Here is a 14,507-nt window from a genome sequence, read left to right on the forward strand (position 1 = left end):
CAAAAGGAAGACAATGGGAGCTCTAACAAGCTAAGATTACACTATTGTTTGCGTAGAAAGATGTCAGTGATGGAATGTGTTCTTTACTGCAGGATGGGATGTGAAGTCAACATGGTTAGCACTCTTCTGAAAGTTTGATCTGAACAAATTTTTGTTCTAAGTGTATCTGGCCTCATAGTAGTTTTATTATATTTAACTATATGCATAAATTCTAAATATAAAAGCCATAAACATCCCCAAAATGTTTTGTTTGTATTGTATTCTCTAAAAATTTTGTATTAGTTCCTAGTTCCATATATTTTGGTTTTGATTCCCATTTAATTTTGATCCTATAAAATAAAAAAAATAAAGGAATTAGATTAGATTTAGTTAGCTCTCAGTGTTCTCTTTCTTGTAGGTGTTAATTATTTAAATAACATAACCTCATTTCCAGACAGCTAACTATGAGTAGACTAGAGAAAATGACGTCAAATCATTGGTTGTCAGAATGGGTGTGAATTAGAGCCTATTACTTTGGGATTAGGATCCCGTGGGGAACCAATGCAAATCTCGGGGTAGCGGTCGGTTTCAAGATTAGCACGGGCGGAAGTGGGCGGCTCGAAATAGACACAGGGTCCCAGAATGGCTGAAAGAGAGCACAGCTGAGTTTAGTAATACAATCAAGACCGGAGGCTGGAGAAGAATGGATCAAAAAATATAACCCTTTAGTGGAGTAATTATACAAATCCAAAACAGAAAAATAGCCACTTGGATGTCTTTATGAATTAAAATGTGCCCAATTTCATCCAAAGATCCAAAACAAATCATTCAGAAACTGGGCTTTGCCGTGGTCGCCCGTTTTATTTTACTTTCATATTTTTATTTTTTGTATCCCTGCTCGGAGCCATTATTTTATTTTAATGGTTGCCAATTTTGTATTCTTTGAATGTTTCTTGAGGGTTTTCATTAGTCATTTTGACATTATTGTAGATTTCCGTTTTTATGTACCGGTATGTTCATTTATTTTTACTGACCAGATATATATGTGGCTGGGTTTTGTCCTCATGAGAATTTGTGGCTGAAAGCAGAGAAATGCTCTTGTTCAACTGCAATAAAACATCCAGAGGATGTGCCTTTATTGAATCATATGTGTGTCCCTTAAAGCGGGGTTTTAAAGGACACACAGCAGTCATAATTGTGGGGTACAACAGTGATAATTGCAGTGGGAGCGGAGTAAAAAACCTAGTGCCGTGCCGGGCTGTACCCCGAAATCACTGTCTGCAGGAGAACCATCCCACCAGATACGGAGGAGACGTATCAATGATGTTATAAAGTGGGAAATGCATCACCTTCTGTCAACAGTTAGGTCACCTGTGAAATTTAGAGGCTTTCTGTTAAAATTAGTGTTAGTGATTAGCTTTCCTGCTGCTTTAACCTTCACAGTAGAATGCCACAGCACTGCACCCCTCTCAGAGCCCTTCAGGGGAGACGAGGAGGCGTGCTGGGGGGATTCATCCTGCTCAGGATTGGGCTCAGGAATTATCGTTGAGGAAAGCACACAAAGGAGGAAATGAGGGCAGGAGGCTCACATGTTCCACTGCAATGAAGGCTTTTTTTTTTTTTTTTTTGGTCTAGTGAACATATTCAGTCATATTGACAGTTTTGTATTCTTTAAGCCTGATTTCTGTTATCTCAGCTGAAAATGTTCAGGATGATTTGACGGTTTCTTATTTCCCAAATATCTTTTTTTTCTCTACACGGTTCTCTTCTAGCACATTTATTTAGCTTAAATTATTAAAAAATATATTATTTCTATATATAAGTTCAGCAACAAGAAAGAAATGCCTTGTTTTAAATCTACATTTATACACGGGGGGTCTGATATGCTTCGAGGCGTTCTGATTTTCATTGTATTTCATGGACCCTTCTTCAAAGCAATGATATTTAAATAAAAAAAAAGCAATGATATTATATTTGAAATGTAATGTCTATAAGGATGTCACAGAATGAAAATACAAAAAAAAATTTTTTTTAACATTTAGTAACACGTGTGTGCTTCTTGTCTCTCGCACAGTTAATGGCTGCAATGGGAAACAGCGCAGCCAAGGCCAAGTATGAGCAGAAGGTTCCCGCTTTCTACTACAGACCAACGCACACTGACTGCAAGTAAGTCAACCTTTCATAAGTGATCCAAAACCAAAAATACCTTTCCCCTTAAATCTTTTCCACAGGTAGGTCATGAGCTGTGCTGTGCATGGATGTATCCAAGAGCTTTGAAAATCGCGAGGCAAAGTCATATCTGAGAAGCAGCAACAGAATCCTGTTCACTCTGGATCAGTTAAAATGTGTTAAAATCCTGGGGCGAGTGGCTGCTTTTGGAGTAGAAAAAAGAAAGAAAAAAAGTTCTCGTAAAGATGTCGTTGAGCGTGCTGCATGTTCAGCAGGTTAGCACAGATGAATTTACACCCACACCCCCCGCTGCACATATGAAGATAGCATCAACAGCTTTTTATGTGAGTGGAGGTTTTGTCAAATGAGTTTTAACCAGTGTTAAAATAAGCAAATAAATTTGATTATGGTTCCTCAACTTTCCGGCGTTGTTAATGCGGCTACAGTTAAGAAATTAACCGTAGCCGCATTTCAGATTTCATTGACTCTACGGTTCCCCAGCAGTGAATGCTGCTTGTCGGGACTTTGATGCAATCAACTGGTTTCCTTATATAGGACATTTTTGACCAATCTGTATAATCTGACCCAATCTGTATAATATGATTGAACTTGATTTTGTAAAGTGCCTTGAGATGACATGTTTCATGATTTGGCGCTATATAAATAAAATTGAATTGAATTGAATTGAATTTTAGATTCATTTCAGATTTCTATTTATTATTTGGCTTTCTGAGAACAAAGCAGAATATTTGTGAATTTGGTCAGTTTTTATGTAAATTATAGGCCACATAAAAAAACACACACACACACACAGCATTTGTGCATAGAAAACAGGGGCACCAAAGCTAACTGGCTGAAACCAGTTTGTACATCTACACTGAGTTATGTTTGATATGAAAAGTTAAAGTAAACTAAATATGTTCATAGGTGTCATTGTGTTAAACTTTATTGTTGGCTTTTTTATTTTTTATCTAATCCAAATAGCTTCTTACTTACTGGTGGCTTAGGTATATGTACTTTTATATGCTAAAGTAAAGTTGGTACCACTTTACAATGAAGCTACCCTTTTAGATGGCTAATAAATAGTTTATAGATATGTTATTGATTAAAGGAGTTTGTGCTTGCAAGCCAGTAACTTAGTCTGAAATGTGTAATGTAAGCAGCTTTAGATAAAATATATAGTTGAACAGATTAGGCTTGCTATTTGGCAATAAAGCAGTCATTTTTGCATCTTGCTGGCCCTTAAGTAATGCATAAGAAGCACTTATGAACAAGTTATAAAGTGTTTACAGCTGGATTAATAACATATCTGTAAAGTATTGATTAGCCATCAATAAGTCAAGCCTTATTGTAAAGTGGCACTGTAAAGGTCAACTGTATTTGTGGCTTCAAGAGCCCCAGCATAATGAAGAATGTCCTTTCCTTATAAATTACCACAAAAAAAGACTATATATAAGGCTAAAAACCATCATAACATTCATTTTATTGCTGTTGTAAGTTGTCTTCCTTACTGTACAACCCCCCACGCTGTGTAAGTGCAAAGGTTGTTCAATCTGTTCACGTGTTTGTAATGTGCTCTGCTTCACACCTCTGATTGTGCATATCTCCTTGCTTCCTCTTCCTCTTTCTGTCTATAAAAAGGCCAGCAATAAGTCTTTTCACAGCTCCTCCTCAGACCACTTCCTGTTTAAAATGTAAAACTTTCAACCATACTGGATCAATAAAATTTGCATTGTCTGGGTGAGGTGCTTTATGGTTTAAAGTGCTCATACTGTGTCTTCTTCTGGTTCTTGCCACATTGCGGTCACAAGCTAAAGGGCTTTGTTGGGATTTTGTCTGGCAGACCAACACAAAGTAGCACATAACGTGCAAAAGGTTGAGGATAGCTGTCATTTCTGTCAGAAAATAACAAAAACTTGAAGGAGAAAAGCATCCTCAGAATAGATCCAGCTGTTCCTTTAAGGCCTCAAAAGCTTTTCGGAGATCATTAGAAAGCAAACGACATCATAAGGACCAAGGAGCACAGCAGACAGGTCAAATAGAGACCAAGGTTAAGTTAGGAAACACTATCCCAAGAATGGAGCATCTCTCTGAGAGTTGTTCAATCCATTCTCCGAAAACGGAAAGGGTATGGCACAACTGCAAACTAAATCAAACATGGGTCTTCACTTACGCTGAGAGACTAGACTGGAAACATTCATAAGAAAATCAGCTGAGGGACCCGTTGTAATCCTGGAGAGCCTGCAGAGATCCAGCGGTCTGGTGGGAGAAGCTGTTGACGGGACAGCTGTTAATCAAGCGCCCGAGTCAATATCACCATAAGGTGCCTTTGAGACTTCCCCCCGCCCCCCAAAAAAAGCTGAGATTTTCCATTGAACTTCATATATATTGTATTAAGTATATGTTATGCTGTTAGGAATACATATTGGTCAAGCTCCCACACTTTTTATAAATTAACTGCAAGCGGACAATTTACATGCAAACAGCAAAATATGTCCACCCTGTCATGGACAATTTTAAAACAGAGTAAATACATTGTAATTACATAGTGATTATAAAATGTACATTTTCAGAAAACTATTTAGTCCCTTTCTCAACAATACATTTTAGTTAATGGGAAAAGTATTTGGATAATAATGAAATTATGGCAAACTATTTGTTTCTCTATAAAATCTGTGAGAGTTGCACTTTGGTTGTTCTCTGAAAGATGCCGATGAGTAATAAAATCTAACAACAAAGATATCTGGTCCCGTGCAGTGGAGACGTCGTTGTCAAAAGACAGAAATCAAACGTCTTATTTAAGGAAACAAGCCATGGAGGGAACAATGCAAACATGTAGAAAGAGCTTCTGGGGGCGATGGAAGTAGCCTCTTGGTGCTCAAAGCTAGCTAGCTGCAGGTCCAAGTAAAGCTGCTTCTACAAAAGATGACTCAGGTGGCATAAATACAAATGCCCAACATACAATTTCTCATTTTACTTCTAAGTCACAATTATGGACACCTTATTAAGGGTTTATTAAATCAAATCCCAATAAGATACATCGAGTGTGTGGTAGCATCAGGACAAAAGGTCCGATGGTCAAGAGTGCTTTTTGCAGGGCTCTGTTTCACTTTTCAATCTGACCGTTTGGAATGTGAGGCTCGTCTTCTTTTCACCATGTGCGCTTCCCTTCCGGAAGGCCTAAAGAAAAGAGACAAAAAAAAAGCGAGTTAAGAGTCTTCCTTTCTTACTTCTGCTTCTTTCAGTTCAGAAGAGAAAGAGGAATGCCTTTATCACTGACCTTCCCCAAGCACCTCCAGGGGTTAACGTTCAGGTTCCAGTGTCACTAGACGATCTCATTCAAAGGATTTCAGTCAAATAGTTTTATCTCATTGTGCCGAACAGAATGGTGGATTTATTCTCAGCACAAAGGAGGGTAAACTGAATGCGGAAATGTCTAGCAAAAGGGGATGAAAACAGCTTTGAGTCTAAAGGGGAGACTGAAACGGGGAGAGGAAACCAGATGTGAGAGCTTGTTGGCATGGTGATGAACTGACTGTCTTGTTTTTTTGTTGTTGTTGTTGTTTTGTTCTGATAGAAAGAGAGAAAATCTAAGAGCATTTTTTACTGCTTTTGCACATAGAATCCTTTGCTGCTGGGTAAGAGCTCACGAACACTTGCCAATAAATGCAAACCATCTGAAAACCACTGATCAGCACCAGGTCATGGTGCAGAGCTCTTTTGGTGTGTGCACAATTGTCCTGGAAAGCTAACTGTGGGTTTTTCGTCGGGTCCCCAGGCTGCTGAGGGAGCAATGGATCCGAGCCAAGTACGAACGGAATGAGTTTGAGTTCATCGAGAAGCAGGAGCCTTACTCGGCAGGTATGTGCGATACGGAAGCTTTTTTTTCAAAGTAAGTAATAAGTGTTAAAAGCACAGAACAGTGGAAATGTTGCTTCCTACAGTTCTTTTTTTTCCAGTGGGGTCCAGTTCAAATCCTCAAAAACTCTGGACCTTGCGTTTATTTAGATCTACCTAGATCTAAGACCAGTGATTTAAGACTAGACTGTGATATAACTTGGAGAGGACTCAGTGGTAATATGACGAGCAACTGAAGACTTTCTCTTTTACTCAAATATGCTCTTCCTAAAGATCTTTTTAAATATTACTGGACATTTGTTTGTAATCACCTCCATCCTTCATTTGCATTTTTAATCATCTAAGTACGTAGTGATTTTTATCTGGGAAAGCTTAGGTATAAATAAGATTTACTTTTCTTTTTCCTTTTCTTTTAACAAAAGCAAGAACATAAAACATCTTTAGGTCTTGCAATATAAAAACACAATTTTACTCCTCAAAGTGAATGTGCGAACCATTTGCAAGCTCGTGCAGTACTGTGGATGTGAAGGTGAGCTCCTTAAGCTTGAAACTCTTCTTTCTCCACGTCGAGGCTCTTATTTGGGGGAAGTAATTCTTGAGTTGTCCTGTCATGCTGACGTTATAAAAGCGCAGAAGGAGATCCTCCTATAAAGGACCAGTGGCTGAAAACAGCGGGGGAGACATCCGACACAGACAGGAGGGGAAGTGTGAAGCAAAATGGGATAAATGAGTAGAACATATAAAAAAAAAAAAATTAATATATAAATAAATAAAAAAGAGAATGACACCACAGAAAAAACGGTTAAGAAATTTAATCTGAGATCAGGATGATGTTACAAACATTTGTAATAGAGGGCTCCCCCATATTGCCATTTTGATTTACTTTGTACATTCTGCTTGTATTTTATCTTTGTTTTCTGTTTACTAATATTAAGATGCATATATTCTCTTGTAAAAACCTTTTGCCCTAATAAAATCTAAGTATAAAAAAAAACGTAGAAGGAGCCTCCACCACAAGACGGAATCAAGTCACCGTGAGAACACCGCAGCTAGCTTAATGTTAGCCAGCAACGATGCTAAAGTTAGCATCTGCTTTGTAGCAACCTATTGGCGCTAAACTGAAATACTATATAAGTTTTTTTATGAAATCTGACTTAATTAGCTTATTCTACATTTAAAAAAAAATATTTTGATTTATTAAACTGATTTTATTTTTTATTATTCACTGTTCGAGATCCAGGAGACCTTTAATGTGCACTATATGGCTAACTCAAACATGGACTCAATCCTTCTACAGTGATCAACAATACATTATAAAACAGAAAACTTTATAGAAAAAAAAAATTAACCGTCAGCCATTTGCTCATCCAGTACATGCAAACTGCATAATGATTCATCTGAGACGTTATATTTCACTCCATATCAGACTTTAATCATAGATCGGCTTTATCATAAGCATTCAAAACTGCAGTGTTATTCAAGCTTGTATTGGTGACATTTAACTATGAATAATATCCTTTCAAATAAATGAAAGAGTGTCCATAAGCCATCTTAAATCTCAACTAAAAGTCTTAACAACTTTTCATCTGGGTTTTCTACCAGCACATTCCTCTCCCCGATGATCACCAGAGTGATGTGTTCCACAGATTAACACACAATTGTGACAAGGTGTGAGGCAATTACTTTAATTGCTGTAAAACAGTCAAATACATTTGTCCGTAATGCTGCGCAGTGGATGCATTGGTACTGATGGAAGACCAGGAGAATTGGGAAGGCACGCGGTTTCAGCGATCAAAGATTTTCTGACCAATGAAGATGGCTGACTGATACGCCGCTTAGGACTCCAAGCATTGCATTCTGCTATAATCTAGGGGACAGTGGCTGAAATGTTGTTTTCCTGTCCTGTCAGTCTCATTTTATGACTTATATGTTAAAGGAGTGCCTGAACTAGTCAAACAGTAACAGATGTTGTGTTTTGCTATCTTAGGTTCAGTAAACTTGACATGCCAGAGCTGAGGTGGTAGTGTAGACAAAAATCTGTGACAGCCCAGTTTATCCGATGGATGGATGGATGGATGAATGGATGGATGGATGGATTGTAACATGTAAAGGTTTTTACTGGATGCGGGTGAATGTGGCTCTTGTGTTGAGTGGACACTGTAACTAAAAAAGCATAATATAAATTCAGTTCATTTATCATAATTATTTTGATGATATTAAATTATATAAATATGGAGCAGGTCCTGAAACTAGATGAGTTTTATAGTGGTGGGAATCTATTGGCACTTCCCGCTTTGGTTAAGATTTAGAAGGCTATGATGTGATTGTAAACCACTCGTCGGTGTGACACTGCCCACACAGATGAACAAACCAACCACGCAACCCGAATCCAATGATAATAAAGCACATAAATGAAATACCTCTGGATAAACAGTTTCTTTCTTTTATTACATGTCCTGTCTGGCTATGTAGCACTAGGAATTGCTGTCCTAATGTCAAAGTGAGCCCAACAGGTTTGCAGTGGAGCATTACTGCTTTCGCCATAGTGCTACGCTTGGTTTATATATGATAATATATAAAAAACGTTATTAGATATTGTTTTGGGATTATTCCAAGTTCAATGGACAGATAAACTGAAAGGTAAAAGAGAAATAAAGGAAGAGGAAAAAGATGAGGCAAAATGTTAAAAGGGAGAAAAGGTGACAAAAATGGAATAGAGGAAAAAAAAGTACAAGATAACATCCTCTGAGTGTCCTTCTACACCTGCAGAGAGCTATAAAAACAGCAAAAACAACCAATAAAATATCACAGGTACAAACAGCCTACACCTTTGATAACATCACTGAAAAATTCAAGATGTATTTAGTGACACCCAAAGCTAACTATGGGGTTTATCTGTATGGAAGTGGATCTGTAAGCAGCTAGATCCAAGCACCTGTAGGTGTTTGTGAGTTTTCTTGCATATGTAACGGTTATCCATAAGAAAAACGCTCAATGGTGGTTGTGAGGAGCAGTTAGTGGAGACCTGAGATGCCCCAGGAGAGGGTGCAGTTCAAAACCCAACCTGACAAAAGGACAAACACAAAACCAGATATACGGTCATGTTCCCATTTTCCCACCCTAGTGCCCCCACATGCAAACGCTCATAACAACTGAATAAAAAGTTTCATCTAAAGAACACAAAAGAATCTGTACCACCAGCTCTCATTCCCAGCTGACCAATTCAATAAGGAGTTCAAGATGTCTTGTTTCATCTGTAACTAAAAACTAAATCTGTTCTTTTACAGCTCACACATTTCTGCACGTTTGAGACTTTTATCGCTGCTCTAGTTTGATGCTCACAACACACTATTCAATTCAGTTCAATACAATTCAATTTTATTCATATAGCATCAATTCATGATGCATGTCATTCCAAGGCCCTTTCCAAAGTCAAATTCAATCATATTATACAGATTGATTAAAAGGTTTCCTGTCTAAGGAAACCCAGTAGATTGCATTAAGTCTCTCCAAGCAGCATTCATTCCTCCTGCAAGAGCGTAGAGCCACAGGGACAGTCGTCTGCATTGCCCATTGCCTGGTTTTATTGTAGAACTGGGCTCAGTATGAACGGTCATCTGCCTCGACCGACTGGGGGTTAGAGAAGACAGAGCAGAGACACAACAAGAGAAACAAACAAGCACAGAAGCACACATTGATCCAGGAATCTTAACTAGCTGCCACCTATCAGAAAATGTGTGATTAGAGCTACATGAAGAGGTATCCTACCTGTCTGTAGTGATCCCGTGACTTTGTTTTGGTCTTTGTAGAGTACGTGGATCACCATGTCTGTGAAATATCCTCTAGTTTAGGATTATATATATCCATAGCCTGACAGCCTGTGAATCCTTTACAATTAAAGCTGCAGTCAACTTTGTAATTCGCTTCGTCTTTTCAGAGTTAGGGGAGGAGCTTTGATATCGCTGGCTCAATGGTCATTTGATTGAAGATGGCAGGGTATAACTAGCTGTTTTTCAGGGTTGAAACATGTGATATAGTTCTAAACATTTGTTGTCTCTGAAAACATTTCACGCTAGCTTTGAAGACTGTACATTCTTTGGCTCTAGTCACTTTTAACTCAGGTGCAGAAGGTGCTGTGTGCAATGCAATCAACTTTGTCTTTTTCTTATCATAAACTGTTTGGGTGCTTCATATGCGGGATGACTTAGTTCCCACCTTTACGTACTTAAGGTATTAGGTTATAATTTGACATCAAGAAAATTGAGTTTGACTTTTGTTAATTGATGCGAAATCATGAGTTTCTGCATCTTGATGGCAAAAATAGATTTAATCCCCCATCCTTAATTTATGTACCTAGGGTCAACAATCCATTAGACATAGTAGGAACTATTTTAACAGTAATAACTGCAGCCTTAAGAGGCTTCTCAAGATTAATCAAACTGAAGAGAAAGAGGAAGAGGGTAGATGCAAAGAGTCCACATCACTTGAAGATCAGTGTGATGTTTCCACAGTCATGATGGTTTGGGGTGCTATGTTATCTGTTGATGTTGGTCCAGTCAGTCCAGCCAAACTTTCGATTGCTTCATGCTTCCCTCTGCAGGCAAGCTATATGGAGATGCTGATATCCCTTTCCAGCTTGACAACTGGTCTCACTGCCAAAGGTACCAAAAGTTGGTTCAATGACCACGGTACAGCTGTGTTTGATTGGCAGCCAAAGTGGCCTGACCTGAGCCTCATAGATAATCTATGGAGTATAACCAAGAGGTAAATGAGAGACACCAGACCCATCAATGCAGAGGACCTGAAGGTCACTATCAATGCAACCTGAGCTTCCTTAACAACTCAGGAGAACCAAAGGCTGATCGCCTCCTAGCCACACCGCACTGATGCAGGAATTTATGCAGAAGGAGCCCCTGCCAAGTATTGATTGCATAGAACGGAAATCACTTCTCAGAAGCATTTTCTGATACAATAAATTTTGGATTTTATTGTCTGTGTGTCATAATCATCAAAATGACAAGAAAAGAAGGCTTCAACTATTTGAATGAGTTTCACTTTCTGATATGAGTGATCAAAAAGTATTAAACCTTTTCACGATATTACCTTTTTTTAGCTGTATTTGTAGATAGGGGCAAGAGTCAGAAATAAATTATGACAGTAGGTTAGCAGCACATAGAAATGGGATGTTTTAACAAATGGAAGTTGAAGGTACTGTGACATGTGGGTTGGGACCTACAGTTGTCCTAATTCAAAGAAAGTTGGCAGAGAAGGAAGCATCAGAGCTAATGATGTTAAGTTTATTGGACTGTCACCAAAATTGACTTGAATGAAGAAAGGATTACCATGAAAACGATAATGCAGACATCTACATAAAACTGAATTAAGTTTTCATGACCTGGTGCTGAATTAAGTTACAATCACTGAAAAAAGAAGAAGCAGAAGGATTGGGTGAGATCATTAAATCAATAAAGGGTGTGGTGCTGTGTCCTTGTTTGTGTAAATAAAACAAAAGCCAAGAATGTATTGCAACAAATGCTTTACCTCTGCTGTATTATGCAGAATAATATCATAGTGTAAATTATCTTAAAACAGCCAGTGTTTAAAAAACTGAGTGTTTTTTTTTTCTTCGTTTTTTTTATATATAAAAAAAATGCGCTTGCTAAAGCAAAGCCATACTTGCATGCAGGCACTCTGACTTTGACTCTGACTGGTGTCGCATGCCCGCTCTCCCTCGACAAAGTTACTCTGCCGTCGCCGGTTGCCGTGTCAGGCTTTTGTTGTTTACCCTCCAATAAGCAAAACCTTGAAAACTCCTTGCACCAACATCTCCCAGTGGGTACCAGCCTTCAGAGACTCAATTACCCTGGAAAAAAAAAAAAAAAAAAAATCCATTGACGTCTTTCAAACTTTCATTCTCCTCCATCCCTCTGCTAAGTGGTTGTGTGTATAGGTTTGCCGTTAAAAGCCCATCGAAGCAATGACATTCTAATTGTCACCGCTGGAGAGTGGAACTGCTATTAAAACAGTGAGTGCATTTGGCTCGGCTGGCTGTGTGTGTGTGTGTGTGTGTGTGTGTGTGTGTGTGTGTGTGTGTGTGTGTGTGTGTGTGTGTGTGTGTGTGTGTGTGTGTGTGTGTGTGTGTGTGTGGTGGGGTTGCGAGTGCTTTGCTTGTGTTCATTTGTGATCGAGTGTCTCTCTACTAGTATGCATTTCACATCATAGCAAAGAGATGGTCCACTCTGATTGGTTTTCAGTGACCTCACCGTTTCATTGAAACATCACACACACACGCACACAAAGCAAGTAGGGTTAAATTAATCATTCTGTCATGTCTTATTTGTTCTTGCTTCTTCCTCTTTTATTTTTGAGCAGTATTGTATGAGAACCCAGCCTTGTGTGGGTGGCAGAAATGTTCTATACGCAGTAACCTGACCATGACAGCCAACAGTGACGGTATGCAATGGAGGAGGAGGAAAGTGGTGGGGAAAGAGTTGATGGTGGGGATGAGCTATTGATCTATGAGGTAATGCTTGTGTAGGTCAATGTTTCAAGAAGCAGAGATAACAGACCGCAGAGAAAGAGTGGGGAAATACTGTAGGTTGTCAGTGGCAATCAATAAGGAAGGAGAGAATAACTGTGGAGGGGATGATACTTATTTATGTTTAAGCAACATGTGCTTGTGTTTGAGAAGTTAAAAATGAAAAGCTGTCATGGTTAAAAAGAAAAAGAAAAAAAAAGAAATGCACACCCACACGATGATGTTTATTTACTTCTAAATTTGGTTGAAAGTTGTTAGCATTGTTCAGGCTTAATGTAGACCACCTCAAGCAGGTTGTTTCTTTTTTAAATATTCACCAGTTTCTTTAATTGAACAGGGAAGGTCTTCAGGTGCTTCTTCAGCTTAGGGCTTTTTGACACCTTGCTATGTTCACAAGATTTTATCTAGAAATATCAATCCAAACCCAAATGACGCAAAAGGAATTGAACATTTACCAAATGATTCGGCTATATAGAAAGCTTTTATTGCTCACAGTTTTAAAATCACGTGTTTTGGGCCCTGATCCAGATTTGGTCACTTGACTGCAATTTGCAGAATTTTAGAAGCTTGCCAACTCTTTCTACCTACTCACAGTTTTAACCTACACAATACCCTGCCCCCCCCCCCACCCCCCACCCAGCATATAGATTACTGAATATTGATTTTTCAAATTTTAGTAATCTAATTACTAACGGCAAGCGAGAGTCAATAGCAGACTAAACTGTTTGGCATAGGTCAACATGTGGGGAATTGGATTAAAATTATTCATAGATTCATACTTCAGTTCATACTGACAATTCCAGGTTTAGTTCTCTTTATCAAATAAAGGCTGTTTATGTGGCGACTGTGGCCCAATGGTGGAGTTGTTACCTTGCATTCGGAAAGTTGTGGGTTTCATTCCAGCTTCCCCTGTCACATGAGGGTGCGCCCCTGGGCAAGGCGTTTAACCCCAAGTTGCCTACCAATCTGTGTATCAGTGTATGAATGTGTGCGTGTTAGTGAGTGAGTGATTGGGTAAACGTGGCTCTAGTGTACAGTACTTTGAGTTTGACTGGAAAAGCAGATGTCAGCTAATGCTAGCTAGCATAATTAACATTGAAAAGACATATGTGGGAGGATGGCTGTTGGTTTCTAGATGGGGTTGAAATGTGTTCATGACTAAAATTGGAACTCATCAAACAAGCTAGCAAACCTGGCTTTGGATGTCTTTCGTTTGCCTAAATTTAGGAACAGATGGGTACTTCACAAAGCCTTAAGTAGGAAAGTTACCTTGCAAATTAAAATAGCCACAAAAAAACATATGATTGTCCACTGGTTTTATGATACCGAAAAGCTGGCTACTTCCCCTCTGATCTACATTAATTATATTTTGGAGTTATTTTTGATGAAGTCTTATCTTTGTTCTACGATGTCATGGAAAAATGGTCTTGTCAGGCCTTTGTTTTATCAGTTTCAGTTACCTCTCTTAAAGAGATCCAGAACTAGAGGTTTTAAAATCCATGAACCACCAATTGATGTGATTTTGAATCCAGCAAAAGAACGATAGGATTTCCAGCATTTCTGCTGCTTCAAGAAATAGATTTGTTGCCAGTACTTCACATTGTAACTGTCATTAATTTAGCCTCAGATACATATTTCTAACCACAGATGTTGTAGGAAGAATAAAAACAACTAATAGTATCTATTTAGAATTAGTAGCCTCTGTTTCCAGATACATCACCTAATCATTGTTAAGACAGCTTTATTATTTCAAAGCAGTTGAAATAGGTCGGAAATAAACATAGAATATGATAGCCTGGTAGAAATAAAGGAAAATGCTGCTGTGTGGGCCGACTAGTTTACTGAAATTTACTAAAGAGGGTGACTTTAATGGTGGTAGATAAAGCTTCTAACTGGAAACATGTAATGAAAGCATCACAAGCAACAGGATGGTCGATAGTAGAAACACGAGAGAATGTCTGTG

General features: G+C 38.5%; 1 protein-coding gene across 1 annotated transcript in view; it reads left to right on the plus strand.

The window, feature by feature from the left end:
- The window catches only part of LOC105930830 (arf-GAP with dual PH domain-containing protein 1), a 43,956-nt gene that overhangs the window by 14,724 nt on the left and 14,725 nt on the right, over positions 1-14,507 (plus strand). The window contains exons 3-4 of the mRNA XM_036142492.1: positions 2,054-2,145; positions 5,927-6,009. Coding sequence (XP_035998385.1) covers positions 2,054-2,145; positions 5,927-6,009 — 175 coding nt within the window. The remainder of the gene's footprint in view (positions 1-2,053; positions 2,146-5,926; positions 6,010-14,507) is intronic.

This window comes from Fundulus heteroclitus, chromosome 10 (assembly GCF_011125445.2).
Source record: "Fundulus heteroclitus isolate FHET01 chromosome 10, MU-UCD_Fhet_4.1, whole genome shotgun sequence".
Lineage (NCBI taxonomy): Eukaryota > Metazoa > Chordata > Actinopteri > Cyprinodontiformes > Fundulidae > Fundulus > Fundulus heteroclitus.